General features: G+C 35.4%; 1 protein-coding gene across 4 annotated transcripts in view; it reads right to left on the bottom strand.

Moving 5' to 3' along the window:
* ADGRA1 (adhesion G protein-coupled receptor A1) overlaps positions 1-23,684 on the bottom strand; it is a 277,156-nt gene that overhangs the window by 154,006 nt on the left and 99,466 nt on the right. For all 4 annotated transcript variants that reach the window (XM_035545601.2, XM_035545609.2, XM_035545594.2 and 1 more), the window contains 3 exons: positions 21,577-21,648; positions 11,711-11,782; positions 10,821-10,984 (listed from right to left, as the gene is read on the bottom strand). In XM_035545601.2, coding sequence (XP_035401494.1) covers positions 10,821-10,984; positions 11,711-11,782; positions 21,577-21,648 — 308 coding nt within the window. The remainder of the gene's footprint in view (positions 1-10,820; positions 10,985-11,710; positions 11,783-21,576; positions 21,649-23,684) is intronic.

The raw sequence follows: 23,684 nt of genomic DNA, 5'->3' as shown, positions 1-23,684 counted from the left end.
ATTTCTCACAGAGTGTATCTGTGCACATTTTAATGCATGCAGCGTCCCAATAGGTATATGAAGTTGAAAAATAAAATAGAAATTGTTTTAATAACCATTAGCTAAAACAGAGTAACAGCAAGGTACACTGGAGCTCTGAGGACATGTTCTGCTGTTTGTGCCTTAAGTAACTTTACAAAACAACTTCTGATGCACATTTTAGATTTTCTGCTTTTTTTCCATTCATTTCATTTCTTGATATTTTAAAAAATAGTTTGATTTTCATTCTAACGTTGGCCTTTTCTGTTCATTGTTTTAAAAAACGGAAAGGAGAAGAATGTGAAAGAAATACTGCTATCTGAAGATATATGGAAGACAAATGTTTGTACGTATGTTGTACAAATACATTGAAGATGTACAATGCATCTCTAACCCATAGTTTAGTTACATTTTAAATACTATATGATTACATTTAAAGTGTATGCACTTATAAGGAATGGACATTACTGTTTACTGGATGAATATGTATGCAGAAAAGCTGACCTATGCAACAAATTTCCATCAACACTGCAGAAAGTTGGCTAGTCATTGTCCAACATGATCAATACAAGATGCTAGAGACATGAGCACAGAAAATGAAGCCACCTCCTACCTAATTTGTTGCATTTTCTCCTGCATATACAGTAGCCTGGGCAGCTAAACACTGCATAGATAAGAAGCTTCTAACCCTCATTAACTGGTTTTGTCCATATTGGCAGCTTTTATACATTCAGAAACAGGAAAATCCACAGGTCTCTCCAGGTTGCCCCCGCCTCTGTGCAGTATTACAGTGCGTACATCTAAGGATATACAATTGTGCATCTCAGTAAAAAATTCAGTTTGCTACAGTGCACCACAAGCTTTAGACAGAAAAACAAACAAAAAACCAATGGTAACAACAACAAAAAAACAAGAGAAGTTGGCATTTTGCTTCTTGTTAATCACTTGATTTACTGTATTGCCAATGGGCTTTCAATTTGAATTGAGCGTGCCTACAGAGTGCGGCACATCCTGCTGACAAAAGTGTGAGTTAGAGCTCTAATATTTGTATACAATCTCAGTGGGAAAGAAATGTGCATGGAAAGCACAGTGGGGAGAAGCTGGAAGTGAAGACAAAGTAAAGGAACAGGTCCAATAAAAGGACAGATGAAAATGAGGAATAATAAATTGAAAAACATTAGTTAAAAAATTGAATTGCTGACAAAGCAAATTACATCTGTTGATATTTATTGAACAGACCTGAAGAAAACAGAGTGATCTGAATTGCTGTGAGGGCCAGTTCTCCCAAGAAGGGGAGGTGCCAATACATCAATGCCAATTTCCGTATTGCAGAAGTTTCTGAGAATAACAAAAGGTTTGGCATGGAAGGTCATAGACCATCCCATATGCTAAGGAAGTCAAGAACAAATAGAAAACTGGAGTCAAGCTTCAGTTTTAATACAAGCTTTGCCTGGCTCCAGTTTTAATAAAAGCTTTGCCTGGCTCCAGTTTTAACATAATATTAAGAAAATACAGATGCCAAGATGTATTAAACACATCTATATGAGATAGTCTTTTGGGCTTGGGACAAGAAGGTTTTGGACTATATTCAGGTACTATTCACCGAAGAAAAAAAAAAAAAAGTAGAGCTTCTATTTGTGTTCCACACCATTTTATCAGTCCCTTCCACCATCATATGTTTTTCAGGCAGGAGCATAAATAGATGCTTTTTTTTTTTTTTTGCAGTATCTCACAATTAAATCATAGCTTTAAGTTTACTTTGTAACGCTAAATGCTACACTGAAATGTTATAATTTAAAAAAAAAAAAAAAGGTAGTAACCTAAGAGAAAGACTTCAGGCAGGTATACTGCTTTACTTTCAGTTATGGATTTTGAACTACATTTTACTTCTGACTCCTGTGAATATCTGTAAATCTGTCAACAAGAAAAAACAGAGAGAGAAAAAGAGAGAGAAAGGGTGCCTCTCTCTTGAGCACACGTAGCAGAAGCAGTGGATGGAGGCACTGATATGAATGTAGATGCTGCTGCATGGAGCTGAACAGAAGTAGCAGTCCCTGGATTCATCCTCAGTTACGTACAATGGTCCAGACTCACAGTCCACTGGTACAGGTCTTTCAATTATCTGTGTTGGTTCACCTCATAAATATACTTCATACCGGCAGAACAGAAAATTAAAAGTCAGTGCAGTTATCATAGAATAGTTTGGGTTGGAAGGGGCCTTTAAAATCATCCAGTACCAGGCCCCTCTGCCATAGGCAGGGACAAACTTCCACTAGACCAGGCTGCCCAAAGCCCCATCCAACCTGGTCTTGAACACCAGGGATGGGGCATCCAGAGCTTCTCTGGGAAACCTGTAAAAGTGCCTTTGCCACCCAGATAGTGAAGAATTTCTTCCTTATATTTATTCTAAATCTACAATTCTAAATCTTTAAATTTCAATTTAAAGCCATTACCCCTTGTCCTATCACTACATGCCCTTGTAAAAAGTCCCTCCCCAGCTTTCCTGTAGGCCCCCTGTAAGTACTGGAAGACCACTATACAGTCTCCCCAGAGCCTTCTCTTCTCCAGGCTGAACAACGCCAGCTCCCTCAGCTTGTCTTCACAGGAGAGGTGCTTCAGCGCTCTGATCATCTTCATGGCCCTCCTCTGGACTTACTCCAACAGGTCCACATCTTTTGTCTGGTAGCAGGTTCCATTTAATAACATTTAATAGAAAATGCCTAATATAACATTAATTTGTAAAATGGCAACAGCTACCTGAAAACTTTCCACAATAGAAAATTCAATTTTACAGTCTAATTAATCAAAAATATCTGCATGCATGCAAAATGAAGTCCACATCTTCTATTGGCCTATCTAGTAGACTTTAAAAGAATGGGCAAAGAGTTTTTTCATCACTAGTGTCTTCCTTATCAAATACATCTGCTGCCACTTTTAAATTTCTTCTGTTCAATTTGTCCCAGAAGCCTACTTAAGAAGCTGGGGAGAAGCTGAAACATTTGAATGTTTGCCACATCCCAAAACTTGAAGACCATGACATATTGACAGCTATGGTATTAGAAGATTCATCAAGACAAATTCCTTCACTGGCAAGAGTCAGAAGCCATTGCTAGAAAGCTAACTTCGATTATTCAAACTGTCCTCATGGCAAGCAAGTTGGCAGGCTCATGGCTATGAACGCTTGTTACAGCTTGCAGTTAGTAAAAAATGGCTGAGTGGCGGCAACAATAAAGCACCTAGCTCTACATAATATATTGATTATCTATCTGGGAAGTGCAGTGGTAGCACTCATCTTTTCAAACCTTAAGCACCACTAGCCACTTTCTCTTTATTTTCTCATCATTACTACAGGCTTAGACCAAGGAAGCAGCAGGAAAGTCCCAAGAGTGGCAGTGCTTGCCCCTAATTGCCCAGAGTCCATCAGACTGCCTGTGTAACCCTCTGTGTTGCAAGAATGTCAGACAACAAGGAAATATAAGAAACATAAAAGATGCAGAACAAGTGACAGTTCTGTTGAAGTAAGAACTTGCCCCTGTTACTGTACAAAGGTTTTCCTTTCCAAATTCCTCTCATCTCAGTTGCCAGTGCCAGTAACTGCAGCTTTGTATAGGCATTTTTATACATATATTAGAGAAAGTGATGTATATTGAAAAGCACTATAAAAATGTCAAAAATCATTACAACATAGGATACAAGGACAGAGGCTTTATACAGAACTTCCTCATGAGAACAGATAAGATTAATTACAACAAAATGTAGTAAGTGCTGACAACATTAACATAGGTTTGGCAAAGAAGCTTACATCTTTTTATCTATGAATTACTAGTGTAAAGTTTAACCCTATTTTTTTTAAAAATGCAGATGTTGCCACATTAAGATTAAAAATGTATCTTCTAGGCTACTCCAAGGCTAGCTGTCTTACCACCACTTTGCTCAGGAGAAACCAGGTTTTGGAGATGGCCAGTCAAGTCTCTATGGGTATAAGTTTTGAAGATCAGTGAAGCTTTGTTTCACAAATATTTTACTTAATACCTGTTAGCTAAATTTTCCTTTCAGTAAAAAGCTTTTCGCAAGCTTTTGGGTAAAAGCAGGCAAAGGAAAGGTAGAAAACCAGACACAACTGTCCATTAAAAAACAATGAAATACTTTAAGAGTAAGCTATGGGAAGAAAAACAAATTTGGTACATTTCCAGCATTTAAATTAGTAAGATTTCAGGTATGGAACTACATCTTCATGTGTGAGTACAGATGCAAGAAAACATGCAGTAGTAAAATCTCATCCTTTAAATGTATGTAAATGACTATTTCAATACTCTTATTATTTCTCATTTAGTATTTTTAAATATTATTATATTATTAATTTTGTGCACCCAACCTTGCAGCAGTGTTATAAATTATCACTAAAGAAAATAGATAATAATGTTTGATATTAAATGTAGAGTACCATACTCTTTTTTTTTTTTCTTCCCAGTTTGAGAATGATCACATTTAGATGAGAAATCTACAGTTTGGATCCAAAAGGTTAGAATATTATTGGTTTCATGCTACCGAATGGTATACATTGAAAACTTTGATATCTAAAATGGTCTGCTTAGCTCAGACAGAAAATTACCACATCAGTCTTTGAAAGATCCAAAACTTACAGTCACATTATTTGATATATAGAGAATCTGTTACTATCCATATTTTGTTATTAAAGGAAATCCTGGATTGCTAACACTGTAAAATAGAAAGAATTGTAAGAGGATTTAACTACAGCTAATTGTATCGCTATCTATATCTTGCAAAACATAATCCTGTGAAAGGTTACTAATACGCATACTTCTATTTAAATACCATTAGACCTGTTCATATGATTAGGCACTCCCTGCAGAATTGGAGCTGAAGTCTTGATCCTGCATATTCTTGAAAACAATGATGCTCCACACGAATGCAGCAGGCTATCTGTAGGCTGCCAAGAAACTCCAGGATTGGAATCTAAATCTGGATAATTAATCCATCATTCTTTGTACTTGAGATTTTGAATTTAGTCAGTTACTACATACTGAAAAAAAAACCACAACCCACAGTTCAATATTTACATTATGTTAATATACTAAGAATGACTTGTAAACGAAGAAAGAAGTGGTTGAAACAATCTCAAGCCCTTTCCGATGTTCAAGTAAATATCAGATAACATTGAGAGAAATAAATGAAGAAAAAAGGTACCGCGTTAACTCTGAGCCAGTATTTACTATTGCAATATGTTTCACATAGGAAAGAAAACTTAAAAATAATCTACATGCAGATGCATACAATTAGTTTAAGACTCCAGTGGCAATACAGACAATTCTTTTTTTGCCACCATCTGAAAAAAGCAACTTTGAATCTCATTCTTCACTCAATATCCCTGGTGTAAAATATTAGATTCTGTTCTTAAATCTGATGTAGAATGAAGCTAAATGCATTCTCTTGATTTCAGGCTCAAATTCAAATGCTGAAAAAGTACTCATTCAGAGATAAATTTTTCCAGTTTCTATTTTTGGCATTTTAAAAGTACACGTCTCTTTCAAAGTTCTTCCTATTACACAGTGGAAGCACACTTCACTAGAGAAGTGGAAACGATGTGCAAGCACATCAGGTAAAATTCTAAGGACATTTCCACATTCATAGGATACAAGACATTGGTATTTCACTGTTTCTCACCACTGCTGAGAAAGCAGTTAAAGCCGCACTGTATTTTATGAAAATACGTCAAGAAAACAAACAAAAAATAACTTCAAGAATGAAAGTACTGTATAAAGTAAGTATCTAAAGGGTTTCTTTTCACCCAGTTGCATTGCTGCAATTGATTTAAGATATCTCAAATCTTTTTTTTTTTTTTTTTTGGATATTTTACACAAGATTACAAAGCAAACAAACAAATACTTATGAAAATATACTAGGGAGCTGCATATGGCCCAAGACAAATACACCTTAATGATCTGCTGAGATTTAATTGTGAGAAAAACAAATTAGATGTTAGAAATTTCTTTGTAAGAAATCAAGTCTTAAAATGGTCAAGAAATCTGTAAGAACACAAGAAGGAAAAGTACATAAAGAATATAAATGTGCTCTTTCTCTCTCACTTTTTTTTAATATGCACATACGGTGGAAAGGGCTCAAGGGTTGAGATAAGGTCAGGGAGATCACTCACCAATCATCATCATGGGCAAAACAGCATACAGACCCTCCATAGGGAGATTAATTTATTGTCTACCACTAGCAGATTAGAACAGTGCAAAACAAAAAGAAAAGTTACCACACCTTCCCCCACCCCCTTGCCATACACTTACTTCTACCTTTTCCACCTGAGTGGTGCAGAGGAATGGGTCAGTGCCTAAAGCTTTGTCTCCACCACTCTTTCACAGTCGCTCTTTGTCCCTGCTCCAGTGTGGGGTCCCTCCCATGGGATGCCATCCCTCCCAAACTGATCCTGCGTGGGCTTCCCACAGGCAGCAACTCTTCAAGAACTGCTCTAATACGCATCTCTACCACGTGGTCCATCTATCAGAATCAAACCGCTTCAACATGGGTCCCCCATGGGTGGCAGCTCCCCCCAGATCCCCTGCTTCTGTGTGGGCTCCTCTCTCCATGGGTTGCAGCTCCAGTCTGGGTTCTGCTCCTGCTAGGGCTCTCCATGGGCCACAGAATCCTCCAGGCCACATCCACCTGCTCCACTGGGGGCTCCTCCACGAGCTGCAGTGTGGAGATCTGCTCCATGTGGGACCCACAGGCTGCAGGGGGACAGCCTGCTCCACCAGAGACCTCTCCACAGGCCACAGGGGAACTTCTGCTCTGGCACCTGGAGCACCTCCAGCCCTACTTCTTCACTGACTTTGGTGTCTGCAGAACTGTTTCTCACTCTTCTCTCCCAGCTGCTGTTGCACAGCAGGTTTTTTTTTCCCTTTTCTTAAATCTGCTCTCACAGAGGCCCAACCTCAGAGGCCCAACACACTGGCTCAGTTTGGGCCAGCAGCAGGTCCCTTTTGGAACTGGCTGGAGCTGACTCTGATCTGACATGGGGCTGGTCTCTGCTCAGAGAGGCCACCCCTGAACCCCCCACCGTCACCACATAAAACCAATACACTGTCCCATTCATGTTAATAAAAGAAAGGAAAATGATTCAGCTGCAATATGTTAGCCATTACTCTGTGCTTTCCAAGTTCTGTTTCCACCATATTTTCCCCTGAATTTATTTAACATTTGAAATTATATTTGTTTCTTTACTCTGGAAGCGTCTTGACTGAGGAGGATACATGAAGAACATGCACTGATTGAGAGGGGTGATTCTCCCCCTCATCTCCACTCCGTGAGACCATACCCAGAGTGCCGCATTCAGCTCTGGGGCCTGACGTGACCCCAGAATAAAGACGTGGACCTGTTGGAGTAAGTCTAGAGGAGGGCCATGAAGATGATCAGAGCGCTGAAGCACCTCTCCTGTGCAGACAGGTTGAGGGAGCTGGCGTTGTTCAGCCTGGAGAAGAGAAGGCTCTAGCGAGACCGTATAGTCTTTAAAGTACTTACAGAGGACCTACAGGAAAGCTGGGGAGGAACTTTTGTTTTTTATGGGAGACCTGCATGAGAAACATTTATTTCTCTGTGGAGAATTAAAATATATATATATACATTTTGGTGGAAAGTAAATAATGCCAATGTCTTAAAGCACTATAAAAATGTCAGAAAAACACTGAGTTTTATACTTTGACCTTTGCAACATTTTTTGTATAATTTAGTAAATATTTACAATATTTTCAGCCAAATCATTTATTTAAAGATTACCAATATTTTGTCATCTATTTTCTAAACTTTAAATAAAATCTAATTGGGGGAGACAGGAAGTCAGCACTTTTCCAAACATCTGTGTTCTGATGAGTCAATGTTTTCTAACAGAAAAAGGCTGCATCAGAATTACTTGCCAATTGTAATTTGCAGAACAAATGAACTTTTACTGCTTGAAGCTCAATAGCATCAATATAGCTCTGAGACCGAGAAACTAAACTCTAGTATTTCATTCATCGATGTAAATAATTAAAAACTCTCGTTAAGAGCTATCTTTTGTAATCCTATTAAGACAAAAACTCATGCAAGTCTTCACTCAGTGAAGAATTTAGCCTACAGAATCAACCTCTGGTGATGAAGACCACAAGGGAAAATCGCAGACATATCAGACCTCAGGTGGAATTTACAGCACTGTATTCAGGAAAATGTAATTTTCCTCCTGTAGATTGAATGAGTTTTATTTGGAGTCATGGAGAAACAGTAACAAGGCACTGCATGAAGCCAATTTCACGATCATTTTTTAGAAAGATACTCTGTCTATACTGTTATGAATTCAGTGCAGTCCCTCATATTTAAGTACAAGACTGCAAAACTATCTTTTATCATCAAACTACTTTTCAGCCTTATTTCCAACACTGTCAAAAATTGCTTTATAGCCGCACATTTCTGAGAGCTGGTGATTTTTGTTAAAGATTATTTAAATAGCTCTTATAAGCTGTTAATGAAATATGGAAGCAGAGTCTTATGAATTCCAAACTATGCCATTACTTAGATTAACTTTTATAAAAATCCCAAAAACACTTTTCTAACTGCTGAATGGGTGACTTCTTTGGCTACCTTAAGTTATCAGATGCATGAGAAAGATTTGCCAGGAAGGAATTTGAAAGATGATTTCATGTCCCATTAAAATGTGAAATAAATGTAAAAAGCTCGTGGCAAACTGTATGCTCTGCTGTAGGTAAAAGGGTTTCTTTTACCATTTAGTTTCCTCTCCATTCCCTTTCACATACTTTGACTTCTTGGTTCATTCCCTATCTACCCTGTGAAGATCTTTGCCATTTTCCTTCTATTTTTTCCCCCCCTTCCATTCTCCTGTTCTTTTCTCATCTTGTGACAATGATACCTCATGACCTCAACTAGCACGTAGAAGGAAGAACAGTAACTCTAAATACAAATGTCTGACAGTATGGAAGATGTTAGCAGGCAGAAGTCTTCAATTTTTAAACTACTTAATATTTTCTTTAAGATGAGCTAATCAAAAGAAGCTTTATGCATATTTCAACACATACTACTCTAAAAACATTCTCAATAGTTGTTATTATTTCAGTGCCAGACAGCCTTCCATTACACCTAAGTTCAAATTAAGTTACTGAAAATGAAATTGCTAAATGTTGCGGGCACCATGAGTTGCCCAACAGATATGAACACCGTGAAGTATGTGGCAGGCACTACAGAGCAAGTGGAATGCTTAGCACATATAATCAACAGGAAGCTCTCTGCAGATATTAAAAGCAGTGTCAAGTTATTGGCAGTCATTACAAACCCTGTCAAGTGTTCTGGACATTATAAATAGCAGTAAGAACTAGAAGGGTATTACAAATTCTGTATCAAGTGTGGAAGGGAGTCCTATTTGGATTTCAAGTATGACATTCTGAGAAACTGCTCTCAGTTTCATTTCATCTGTAAAATTTGCAGGCAAATTCATTGGCAACCTGGAAATACCAATTAACAGTCCTTAATTGATTCTTCTGATCATTCCACTATTTTCAAGAGGAGGAGTTTTCCTGCTGGGAAATGGATCTCTATTTAGATACCCATGCTGGGTCTCTGTAAAGTGAGAGCTTAGTATTTGAGAGGGATTGGAGATTTTGAAATGTTCATTAATGCAGACTACTGGAAACTTCTCTCCCTTTCCCTCACAAGAGCACATTCCTTAAGATCCAGGCAGGTAGCTGTGCTTCCTTAACAGTTCAGCCGCTGGACTATTTGTGGTCTACAGCCTGTAACATCTCTCCCAACTTCTAAAGGTCAGCATTGGTTGTTGTTAAAACCACATTTTTTGTTATGACTCTAGTCAACCCTGATCGCCCTTCTGCTAGAAATGTGTTAGCAACACACGGAATTCCTCTTGTGGTTATCAGAATAAAAGTGTGTCATCCCTTTTGTTTCCGTATGGCATTAGCAAAGTCTCCACCCAGCAATTTTCTGTCATTCAAGAAAGTCAAAGTTTCTGTGATTAACGAAGTATTCGTCAAATCATATTTCTGATCATGGAATCCACCAGCACAATCTCAGGCAAGGATATTTTCTCTGTACTGTATGATACCTTTAAAATCTCTGGTTTTTTGTCTGTTCTTTGCTATACAGTGTTTGGCAAGAGATTAATTTTCTTTACTCATTCATACATTTTTTTCTTTGTTTGTTACCTCATACCATATCCATCATGTTTGCTATGGTGGAAAACGTTTCTCAGAATGTGATTCACATAAAGAATTGGCCTAACTAAAGCTCACTGTAAAAATCCTAGTACCATGTCCTGGGGATGAATAAAGTGTATAGTACAGGTTTATAAAAATGAAAGATACAAAAATGATATATGACACTTATGTCAGAGATTTAACTGAAAGGAACTGAAAGGAGCATTCTCTAAATCCCTGTAGCAATCCTCAGGTTCATGCAATATACAACTTAGAGCTACCATTATATATTGATGTTTATATATTAAGCAACATGCATTTAGGATTTGAATCTGGACAAAGGTGTTCTCTAAATATATGTATTGTTCTGGATGAAATAAGAAAACTGTAATTTTTCCATTCTCTTTCAATATTAGTTGCATTTTCTGTGCAATATATCTGAATTTATTGTCCCTACAAGAAAACCACAGTTACTAACTTTTTGCATCACTTAAACAAACAAACAAACAAAACAACAACAACAAAAAAAACTCTTTTCTCTCTATTCCATTTCAATTTGTAATACTAAGTGTGAGTACAGCTCACCACATATCAGCTGGTTTTCCTTCAGGTTACGAAATGACAGTCCTTGTAAAGCACTAGGGTAAGCACAAACTGTTTCCTCTGCAATTCGGACTGAAGCATTTCTGGCCCATTGTAAGACCCATTTTAGATTACAGTCACAAATGAGTGAATCAGTGTTGAAGTGCCTAGAAAGGCAAAGAAACATCACAACTGGTGTACGTACACTTCTCAAAAACATACTTCAACATCTGTTAGATGAAAATTATCTAACTCTAAAGACAACTATACATGGACATATAAGTAATTACAAAGGTATCCTGATTAATTAATACACATTGTCCCCATTTTAATGGCTTCCAAGACATTATGAAAAAATTTTGGTTTTGGTTAGAGAACAATATCACTGATTACTAAATTAAATTTGAGTAGATGGTGGAAAGTCATACTTTAACATACATTTCCTTACTAAAAAAAAAAAAAACAAAAAAACTCCTTTAAGTAGAAACTTAACCATGGAAACACCCAATATACATTTTAAATCTCAGTGAGGTGCATTTAATATAAATAACTAAAATAACTGGGAACCATTATTATAATTCCAGAAAAAGTATTTAATATGAGTGTTTTCTTGCATTCAGAATTATTAGATGATGTAGTGAAGGCAAATATGGAAAGGAATGATAAAGGAAAAAAAAAAAAAAACAGAAATGCCATTCAGGATGGCCAATCTGGACTTGTCAGGAACAGGGTCAAGTTGTCAGCACTAACTGAGACAGACATTGATAACAAAACATATTTTTATGTTTCTAATGCATTCATGGGAACAATCCTGTCTGAATTCATATTCAACATTGATACATTTATTGCAATGTTTTTCCTGACTATTTCAGAATGTAGAGAATCATACTTACAGTGCTTTCAGAGCTAGCAGCTCAGAAAAAAGTCCATTCATGAGGCTTGAAAAAATATTACCTGACAAATTCCTAGAAAAAAGAAATTTACAGTCAGTTACAGCAAGTACAAGAAAACAAAATTGTTATATAGTATAATTTTCCAAATGCTAATTAAAAAAAAAACTGCTTTCTTGACAATAAAAGCATATTTAAATTTGTACATTGCTTTTTCATAAATAACAACAATCAAGTCAAATCATGAAATTTTACTCCTTTTATTTTCACAGCAGGTATACATACAATTCACTCTGTCTAATAAACAGGAATACCAGTACATATTTAATAGAAGTAATATATTCTAGAATTTAAATGGAATTATTCATACAATGATTAGTCAGGGAGACCTATGTTGTAATTTTACTGTACATGTAGAATGCCACTGCAAGGTAAAGAAATAAAAACATCTTAATAACACGGAACTCAAGCAATTTATGTGAATACTAATGAGTTTTCAAAGTGACTAAACAGTTTTAATGCAAAGGACTTTAAATAAACAGATCTTTCCCATCCTTAAATTCTTAAGGACATTTCCATTTTAACTACTATTTTACTATATTTTTGGTCTTGATGTTTGAATAGTTTAAGCTGAATACTTGCATACAAATGTAATTTAAATATTGCCTAGTTTAGTAGTATTGTTGTGCCAGTGTCCTAACAATAAAAAAACATAAATGCTTAATATCAAGTAATACTGCCTTTTTCTATATCAGTAAACCAAAAATCAGTGCAGTACATGCTTAACATTTCATAAAGCATGAACTATTTAATTCTGAAATATTGATAATACGTTCCTTTCTATCCAGTGCCTGAAGCTACATATCTGAATTCAAGGATGGCTACAAAATTTCAGCTGTTGGTGAAATTCCATATTTCTTCACTGGAGACTTGTCGTTACATATATAAAATAATTTATTCTGCCAAAGAGAATTGATTCATTACTTTTTCATTGAAAATTTTGTTTTATAATCACTAATTTTACTACACTTATGACTACAAAGTAAAGAACATACATTAAACTGAATATCCAAACTCAGATCAGGACAAATATTCCAACAAGAGGTAAAAGATGTGAACCAACTTCATAAAGCAGAGAAAAACAGAAATACGAAGCATGCTTTCTACAGAAACATTTACAGATACACAAATCAATAAACTCATAAACAAAAGAAAACATTGCAAAGTTGCAAATTATGTCAATAAAGTTATGGAGCCTTCTTGAAACAATAATTAATCTTATTTTCATATTCTATACAATTCTTGAAATACATTTTTTTTCCAATCAAAAAAGAAAAAAAAAAAAGAAAATGAAAATGAACACTAGAAATTGTCATAGTAGCCTAAAGCAAAACTCTACTAATACAGAAAAAATAATTGGCTCAGCTAAGTTAAGTTAAATTATTTCTCATTATACTGAGTGACAATAAGTTGTTGCTATAATTGAGGTCATTGCAAGTATTTTATCTGACTGTGCACCTTTAATACAGTTGTGGTGCAAAGCTCTTGGAAATGGAAGGGCTTTCAAATATATCTTGAAGTGTGGGTGGCCTCTTTACTTCATATTAAATGGATCTACTGATTCTTATTGGACATAAGCCCTGACTAGGTATATGCTGAAGCAGCTCAGTGAACCGGGACCTCAAAACAGCCAAGTCAGAAACTGATAACATTTACACTGAAGTAGATCAGAAGAAGCTCTACTAATATGAAAGCTGTTACAGTAGTATACAGTTACTGGCAGAGGACAATCATGTTGAACTGAAGGATAGTGAAAACAATCTGCCTAACCTTGCATGGATGGCAGCCAGGTGGGAGAAACACGGGTTTCTTTTTTCTCCCATACCCCACTACAATATGACAACACTTCCAATTTTATGCAAATCCCCTTTTTTCCCTTAAATAGGTCACCAGACTTCATACAGCAAAATAAAAAGAACATCAACTCTGAAATTTGGTAATTCTGGTTAGACCAAAGTTTTATGTCTGGTCAATATTTTAGAAAACAAGATAAGACTGGGAATCATTTCCATGGCTGATATATCAGGGTTGAGCAGACGTATAGTAGCTATGCACCTGCCAATGATGCCCATCCGACATCTACTGAATCTACGTACTTTCCATAGGACCTACCAAACACACAGAGATACCTAGCCAGAACTGACTTTTGTTAACCTAAAAATGTATGTTCTACTAACAGATTTGTAGTTTCTTTTTATCATGACAGAGAAATATGTAACCCTTTTCTTCAGTGGTTTTGCCAAGTGCTGGAATAATTGAGTTAAAGTTGGCACAAAGCCAGCAAACCCGTTTCACATTCTTTCATATTCTTCTGCTAATGACCTGGTTTGAAGTTTCCGTATTACTATTGCAGTTTAGCAAACCAGGATCACAGTGCTTTTTAAATGCTTTACAGGGCTGTGTAAGTCAGAAAGAAATACAGTTATATGACCAAGAAACTCCTAGTTACAATACAGAAGACTGGATCTCCAGCACTGGGAATAGCTTCTTCTCTAAATCTTCAGATGCATTCTTAAATCATCCCAATAACTGAGCACGTTTGAGCTAGATATCTGCAGCATGCTGCAGATTCTTGGTTCTGTTGGTTCACATGCTGTTTATATTCTATATTAAAATATCTCCATATCCACAGTTCTGTGAAATTCCACTATTAAACCTTAAAACCCCACTTAAAACCCTTAAAACCCCACCTTAAAACCCCACTCTACCTTAAAACCCCACTCTAGCTTGATTTAAAAGGACATTTGTTCTAAAAACATCTCTATCACCTAGTTTTCAAACATTTCAAATGTAACAAATTAATGCACTCCAAAGCTGATAACACTTACAATGCCATTAACTTATTCCATTAACAGAAACATGTGCTCTCTGTTATATCAGAAGTAAACCATTTTAGTTTTATGCACAAGGTCCTGCAGTTATTTTTTCATATACCAAAAACTCTAGTGTTTTTACAGAAATTAATAAAACACTTTTGCCAGAAGCTTTAATATAAATAACACATAACCATAAAACAGTCAAATGTATCTTGAAGGACTGTTTTCAGGCAAAATACATGTGGAAGCAGGCGTATATGAATACGAAGCATGCTTCACTTTTATGAGCAGTATTAAAAAGCAGAGGCTGAATGCAAGGGTGACAGATTCATCTTCTGTGCAAAAAGACTGGGATACGAGAGTTAAAAAGCTACAGCAGAAATAGAAAGAGGACAGGTTCTGGTGCATGCTTTCACTGTGTTACCGAGATGGGGTCCATACAATTCACCATGTTACTGGTTTTGTACTTTATCTCTGGCACCATACAAAGGGATTATTTGCTCCAATGACAGCTACAAAGTCACATGAGAATTTATGGTGTAATATTATCATAAAGTTAACTGCTGATGATGATTCAGAGACAGGATGACAAATAAATCAGATGTACTGTAATCAAACAACTGGAAGTAAAGAGGAAGGTTTGTTTTGAACTTCCAAAAGAAAGATACAGTAGTAGCTATTGAAATAGGTTTAAGGCCGCAACATTTCTGAACCTGAAGGGCTAACATGGATGACTAATAAAATGAAATCTGGTATATCAGTACAGTGGTACCACCCCAGTATTCCACAGCTCTTGATATTTAGATTAGGTATAAACAGAATTAATGAGGATGGCAGCTCTGTTACCTACCAGAAATATATTTGCATACATCATTCTGGAACAAAGCACTGAAACATGGCCACTGAGGGGCCAAAGGAAATTTGGAAGATTTGTTGCACTCAATTATGTCACTCCTAGTTAGAGTATGTGCACCTCATCACAGCATAAACACAGCCAAATGGTAATATAGAAGCCAAAAAAGTTAAGCTAATATCTTTGAAGACAACAAATCTTCCCTTATGCTGTCTGATGCACTGTTAAATCCAACTGTCATATGACGTGAAAGCATTTTGGAATCATTTTCCAAGTACAAATCATCAAATCCAAGAAGGTGTAAAAATTAGATCAGTCTCAAGGAACATAATCACAACTCACTGGCTGCAGTAATTTCAGGAGCAGAGCTGTGTGAAATTTTAAATTTCATTAGTAACTTGAAATTCAATTCCTATTCACTAAAATATACATCCTGAATACAATCTGACTAAAAGACTTTCTACATACGTTATCAAAAAGCTTATATTTTTTTTTTTGATTTTGTATGTGTGCATCTTTTCAAAACAATACTGATTTTTTTTTTTTAATATAACATAAATTTAAGAAGCCAGCTGTCCTGAACAAAATAGACTGCACAAAATCACCAAGCCCTTTGAAGACTCCTTACGTTATTCCTGAATGTTCAGGCAAGTTTCATCCTTCATTTTAGTGAAGGATTTAAGCATACCTTTACCCTACTGAGTTTAGATATATTTATCACATTATTTAATTAAAAATTTATGTCAGTTCAGGCCTAGAGCTGATCTTGTACCATTTTTTATTTTCCAGCTGAATCAGACTTAGATTTTACAAGGCCAAGCATACTGCGTTTTGTTCCACCTGATTTTGTGTTTGTAAAGAGTACAAGAAAGCCTCATCTCTGTAGTTCACAGAAGGTGCATAAAGATTTATGTCCTTTGCTCTTTCCAGTGGACTCACGGCTCTCCCTACTGGTTTTGATAACAGCCTGCAAAGATCCTTCTGTACTTCATCTCTGTTAAATTAGCACAGGAGAGCTCTAATTACCACAGTCAACAACTGCATAAATTAGAGTATACGTATATATCTTTATAGTGCTCCTTTAGTAATCTAAACCATACTTGGTGGCTATGAAACCAGTTTATTCTTAAAGAACTTGTCTTCTTTTCCTTAGTACAATTCTATACACTGATGTTACATTAAGTAAATGCTGCTCCATACCATTTTCAGAGAGCATACTCCTGAAATGATAAGTAAACATAATACAGAGATATCAGTAACAACAGAAAGGTGACTTACTCTATTTTACACATTATAATAATTTGATTCTGTTTTTTGCGTACAAAATTCCAAGGTGGGGAAAGAGCTAGAAAGTATTAGAAAGGTAGCAGCTGGCATCAGCCTGAAGTCACCAAAAAATCACCAGTTCTTACATCAGAGGCAAATTGAGATTACCAACTCAAATAATTGTCATCAACATTATGTCATTAATCAGATTTCTGAGATCGAGGAGCAACTGGCAAGGATCAGTTCCTCTTGACTGAGATGATAGCTGCAATTCTTCACAATATAATCACTGACCCAACAAGAGTAATACTACTTTTGACTCTGGTTTGGTAAGGAGGACAGTCCATATAAAAGAGAAAGTCATAACTTTTGATACAGCAATCATGAACTGATTTATCTGAGATGAAAGGGAAATTTAGACTTATCTATGATTAGGCCTTTGACTTCCAAAGGACAGACTTTTGAAATAATAATAAAAAATAATAAAGTAACTGGAGAGGAAGTATTAAAGTACATGTACTGGAATACAGGATAACCTCAATAGTGTAATCAATTGTATAAAGGCCATTTAAAACCCAAATAAGAAAACTGGGACACAGGTAAAGTGAATAAATAGCCAAATCTTAAATCATGAATAAGAATTCTATTTTTAAAAAGATCAAAGTAGAGACCCTATAATAACCAGAAAAGGCTAGCAACAATCCAGAAAGGGATTATGATTACCAAAAATTAACTTACTCTTTGCAAAGTCTGCTAAAACAGGGGTTGTTAGTATATTAAACAATTCTTATTACAAATAAGTAGTGAAGAAAGAGTAGATTTTATACATAGCCTAAGTATATCTCATTACTCCTATGTCTATCTGTTCAGTAATGGTGATCTTTTGGATTATATGTATTTATGGGAAAAGCATACATTAGATTCCAGAAATGATCTTTCTTCCTAAGACCACCTACAGTATGACTTGTAAACTGCAGAACTAGTTAAAATCCATAAAATACCTGGGCAGCTAGAGACCTTCTAGGCTAGTCCCAGTCAAAAAAGACATTAGTATATTTATTTTTTTTCCTGTTTATGTAGTATCATGTTAGATGTATACTAAAATCAATAAATAATTTTCCTTGACTAGAAAATCCGTGATCTTTTTATATGCTTACATGATACATCTTCAATAAAAGCCTTTTGATTTTTTCCTCCATTTGCAATTTCCCAACATTTTTTCTGTTTTTCTTTCTTTCAAAACTCACTTAGTAACTGTGTCAAAACAAGTGAGGTAAGGCTAACAGGTCTACCAGAATCATCATTTTTTCTACTGACATACGCACATAACATCCGTAAAGAAAAATGTAGAAAGAAATGAAGACCCTGAGGCTAACTGCATTTATTCTAAGACACTGCAAGCTAATAACGGGAAGGATAGAAGGGAGGGGAGTGAGATGTTACTGGTGTTCTGCAGAAATCATCCTGTGACTATTCAGTGCTTTCACTAATGATTCTGGTTCAGAAATGTAAACACATGAAAATAAAATCTGGTAATAACAAAACCAAGAACTGGTCAATATTAAGAGAACCATAGAATCATAGAACCATCTCAGTTGGCAAAGACCTTCAAGACCATCAAGTCCAACCATCAACCTGACCTACCAAGTCCCATCATTAAACTATATAAATCCCTTAGTGCCACGTCTGCACCTTTTAAATACCTTCAGGGATGGGGACTCCACCCCTTCCCTGGGGTTCCAAGCCTTTTCCAATGCTTGACCAACCCCTCTGTGAAAAAATTCTTCCTAATGTCCAATATAAACTTCCCCTGGTACAACTTGACTGTTTCCTCCTGTCCAAGAAGTCACTTTGTACAAGAGGTGCATGCTCTTGATGATGAGAAGTCTAGTAATCTCATTAAATAACATTATTCAAAGTGAAAAGTGTAACAAGAATGCCACCTGAGAATTACAATTAAGAAGGGTATAATTCAAATTTCAGCTATAAACCAGAGCCACAGAGGAAAACAATAAAGAAAGCCCTGAGCCTATACCTGCTAGGAAATGAAAACTAGCCCCATATTGAGGAAAAGATAAATATTTACCTAGGATGCACAAAAAGACTAGGTGCAAGAAAACACAGTGTTAGTGATAACATACAGGGAACTAATGAGACTTTGGATCTGCACACTCAGAAAAAATCTACAAACATTGGGACAGGGACTGAGTTAGGATACTAGAATGAGCAGGGATACATAAATCTTTACAAAAGGAAACTGCAATGCTGAGGTTTGTTCAGCCTGGAATCTACCAGGCTTTTAGTGGGCATACATGCCCTTTTCTGACATCTCTACTACAAGCAAAGGATATGGATATAGACTGCCATACTCATTCCTGATCTCCAGAGGAAAGCAATAATACAGCCAAACACAGTCACAGAACAAATGCTGTACACTCACCGTGAGTCATTTTCTGTTCCTTATCATCACAAGATTGAAATTCTGTATTTGACTTCTAATTGTTTTTTTTAAGATGCAGTTTGGAAGATTAATAAATGGAATTTTTAGATGTTTTCTTGAGACAGTAGGGATTTGAACAGTTTCTAATGAGGTTACTCCTAGTGTCTAGAAGCACCTTCCATTTAATAAGGTGGCTTCAGCAGTTTGAATTAAACATACCGTCTATGATAGTCTGATTTCATAGTCACAGTCACATTCAGTGTGCACCACAAAAGGAAACCCAGCAAACCACAAGGGTGAGTTGGGCTTGCCAAGTTTGGAAACATGTCTGAGTAAAAGAGGGGTGGTCTCCATCCATTCATCAATTTGCTATCAAGGCTTTTCCTATAATCTGTTCTCATTTGTTTACATCAGAGAAGATTTGGCATAGTTACTCTCATTAATGTGATCAACAAGGCATGCCAGATTTTGGCTTTTTACCCAGTGTCATCTTGACCTCATGGCAGATCTTTCTAGAAAGAGAAGATTTCCCTGTCTTTCCGAGGAAATGCCAAAACTGACTGGAGAGGAAGAAATAAAGTATGACATTTGTAACATACTAGGACACAGTACAAGATTGATTTCCCATTCAGGAATGAAGGTAGATGTGGATAAAAATACAAAGCACTCCTGGGTCTGGCCTTTAAAACCAGGATCCTGTCAATGCATCCTGTTGAGAAAAGTGTATAACAAAATATTGTTTCCTCCATTTATTTTTTCAGCCTCCAAATATTTGAGGCCTAATATTTTCCTGAACAAGATAGGGCTTCTATAAATTCAGTAACCTTGCAGGGATTTTTATTTTATAATGTCCATAGTCCCTTGAATTCATGTAAAAATTTTAACAGCATCCTGCAGCAAAATGTTCCATGTTCCACAGCTTTGTCTTTTGTTAAAATAAAATCAAAACAAGTCATCCTCCTCCCCGCCCCCCCCCCCCCCCCCCGCATTTGCCTCACAGTATTTTCTGTACTGTGAGAGATGATGAAAAATTGGTTGCTGTTTGTCTCCGTATGTTATTCAGAATTTTACAGTCTTGTATCGTACTTCCTTTCCTCTCAATTGTCCCTTTCCCATCCATGAAATTTGCAACCAACTTATTTATTCCTAGTATTTCCCTATACTATGCCACAGCTCTCACCAATTCTTTTTGTTTTTTTCTATGAACCTTTATTCTAGTTTTGGTCATCTTTTTGAGCTGAGCAGACTGGAATTGCCCATGTTATTCAAATTGTAGGTTCTTGGCTTTTGTGTAGTAGAATGCATGTTCTCTGATTTGTTCTCACGTCCTTTAATAATACGGCCTAATTATTATTATTATTTTTTTTTTAAGTGATACTAAGTACTGAGCAGATGTTTACATGGCATCGTCCACTATAATCTGTAAACATCTTTTCTGAGTTTTAATGGTTAGCCCAGAACATACTGTTGGTCTTTTTTCCTCCCTTGTATCACTTAATGTTTACCTAAATTTCATCTCCCTTTTTACTGTGAAAAAGTCATGGAGTCTTGTCCATTACTTCTGTCCTTCCTCAAAATCAACCTTTACCCTGATTAACTCAAAAATCAACCTAATGCTCTGATTAACTTCATATCTTTAGCAAACTTGTCCATTGCACATTTTATGCCTTTCTCCAAGTCATCTGATTCTCTCTAAAACTGAACATCCTGGGTATACTATCATAATCTTATTTTTTCTGATTGCTCCTTCTATAATAGCTTGAAAATCTATTGATCACACATGCTATCTGACATGTTTATGGATATGCAAATTGATTGCATGTTCTGGTGTAGTTGTATGTGATAGATTAGTGACTTAGAAAGTACCATGACAAAAAATATGCACAATACAATACCTTAAATGGATGGTCTAATTTGATATTTCTGAAGCAATCAGAACTATCCTGATATTCCAGATTTAATTGATACTTTACACATTTTTTTCTGTTTACTTACATTCTTCTGTAATACTTTTAAGAACAAAAAATATATATAAAATTCTAATTGATCTCTAATGGATAGAAAGAGCAATGTATCCATTTTCTAACCAGTGTAAATCTCAACTTTGTGAATCATCATTTTTGTGCTTGACCTTTATTTGTTTCCAAGACATGCAAACACAAATGTCACATTCAGTCTCTTTACAATGTGAAAATGAAATATGTTCAATTTAATTCTTTGGAGTTCTGATAGATTTTACATTTACAAATAGAAATATCAACCTCAAAATGTCAAGTAATTACAGTCATAGGCTCAGTAGAGACTCTTTGTTTTTATAGGAAGAGTATATGAAATTAATTTTGATATAATGAAAGTATATTGCCAACTGTACTCAGGTAGGCTATGTAACAGTATGGATTTCTCCTGTTTAAAACAAGGATGGTATTATACTCACAATTTATGAAGACTGTTAAGACCAACAAACATTTCTGGTGTTAGGCAACCAATTCTGTTATTTGAGAGATCCCTGAAATTAAAAAAAAAAATTAATAATAATAATAATAATGGTGAAACATTAGTTCTGTGTTATTTGTATACACATCCACATAACCACATAGAGTCTCTAATTTTAATGCCTAAGGAATTAGAGAGACAAGTGAGAAATAAAGCCTTTTTCAGTAGTATAATTGAATTAAACAGCTTTCACAATTTTAAATAAATGTTATTAAGCAACATTCCACAACTAAACATACCACACTCCAATTTATACTAATTGCATTAAAATGTGATTTTATGTAACAAATAAATAATCTTCAAAATAATTTTCCTTATCAAATTTACTTGCACCTGTTTATTTACCAATGAAAAATGTTATGTATTCTGCATTTTATTGTATGCAACATTCAACCAAGATTGACGTTTTTACTGTTTACTAATGCCTCAAATCATAGACAACATCATTTCTTGCTGAAGAAATCACATAAACCAGGGGCAATTAAAGTTTTAGCTAGTAAGGTCAGTCTTGCTAAGTACTTGACAAACTCTTCTAAGACAAATACTCTGTCTGTCTCAGACTACAAATGGTACAAAGCATTACGTTCTGTAACTCCTGTATACAGAAAGGTGGATGAATGTTTTTTGTACAACTCATACATACAACAAAATGCATAGAATCCTTCTAGAAAGGAGAGAAAAATAGGTATAAACAATTATCTTATGATAACAATGGAAATACAGCTCTTGGAGTATTCTGAAATAATGTTTAATTTTCAAATGTTTGATTTTCAACTTTGACTATAGTATTCCTTCTTATCAAGTATTGTTTTTATATAACTTCAGTTCTGTAAGGATTTTAAGTGATTATATATCTTTTAAAATGTTAAAATTTATCTGAACATTCTGAATATATTTTTGTTAAAGAACCAGTGGTAGTCTTCTAAGTCCTTTGTTGCATTGTGCGGATTCCCTATTTTTCTATTGCTACATGAGAACACAAAAATCAAAACAGGAGAATAAAGATAAATCCAGTTGGTGCTTTCATGGAGACATATCCAATCAGCTAGAATGAAAAGTCAATTTCTTCAGAATTCACTACAAAGGCTTTTACCATCAGACAAAGAATATACTGTTGTGCAATTAAATGATGAAACATTGCATTAGAATGGAAATATTTCTTAAATGCTAATCAGGAATATTAAGTAAACAGCTAAAGAAAATAATCTGGATAACAATATAGTGCATTAATTGCATATTGGCAGTTATTCTTTAAATTTTCCTAATGAAAGCTACGTAGAAGACCTAAACATGCAAATTTAAGGCAAACACATATATATTCATATTTATCTTTCTATAAGAAGAGGTAAACAGTAAACAAGAACCCACCCAGAATTCTCAGTTGGGTAATGCTTTATTTTGGCCTAAGCAAAGTTTGAACACATACAGAAGAAAATGCATCACAGTGTGGAGCATAATTCGGGTAGGAAGAGTAAATTTCACCTACACTAATCAAAATAAGTACGTATTTCTCAACACGTGACACAGCAAAATAGTATTTTTAACAAAAGGCTATGTACGTATCCTCTTCTCAAAGCCTTTTTCATTGTTATTTTCACAGTAACATGTACATGGCTGAAGTCTCTATATTGTAAAACCTGCTTTTTAAAGCAAAAAGAAAAGACTGCTTCCTGCGCGTTCTTCCAGAATAATACATATTATATTAGGTATAATTCAATTCATAATGTACAAAACTGGTGTTCCTTTTCAGTAGAAAGACATTCAGCTTAATAATGTTGACTTGTAAAATTGATGCTAGAGAAACCAAAACTTCCCTGTTGAATAACCAAGCGTTGTAATTCTAGTGCTTCATAAATTTTCAATTTTCATCAATTTTGTGTGTATCTTTTTGCATAAACCCTTGAAATAATTCAGTTTTTCATTCAAATACAAATTATAAGAGTTCTCCAAATTATTCACAGAGAACATTTTGATGTTGACAGCCTGCAGTTTATCTGCCTGACTTGCCATAGTTGTATCTCCTGCAATTGCCCATTTTACATCAAATTC

This window comes from Cygnus atratus, chromosome 7 (genome assembly GCF_013377495.2).
Source record: "Cygnus atratus isolate AKBS03 ecotype Queensland, Australia chromosome 7, CAtr_DNAZoo_HiC_assembly, whole genome shotgun sequence".
Taxonomy (NCBI): domain Eukaryota; kingdom Metazoa; phylum Chordata; class Aves; order Anseriformes; family Anatidae; genus Cygnus; species Cygnus atratus.
This window is presented reverse-complemented; position numbering and strand designations above follow the sequence as displayed.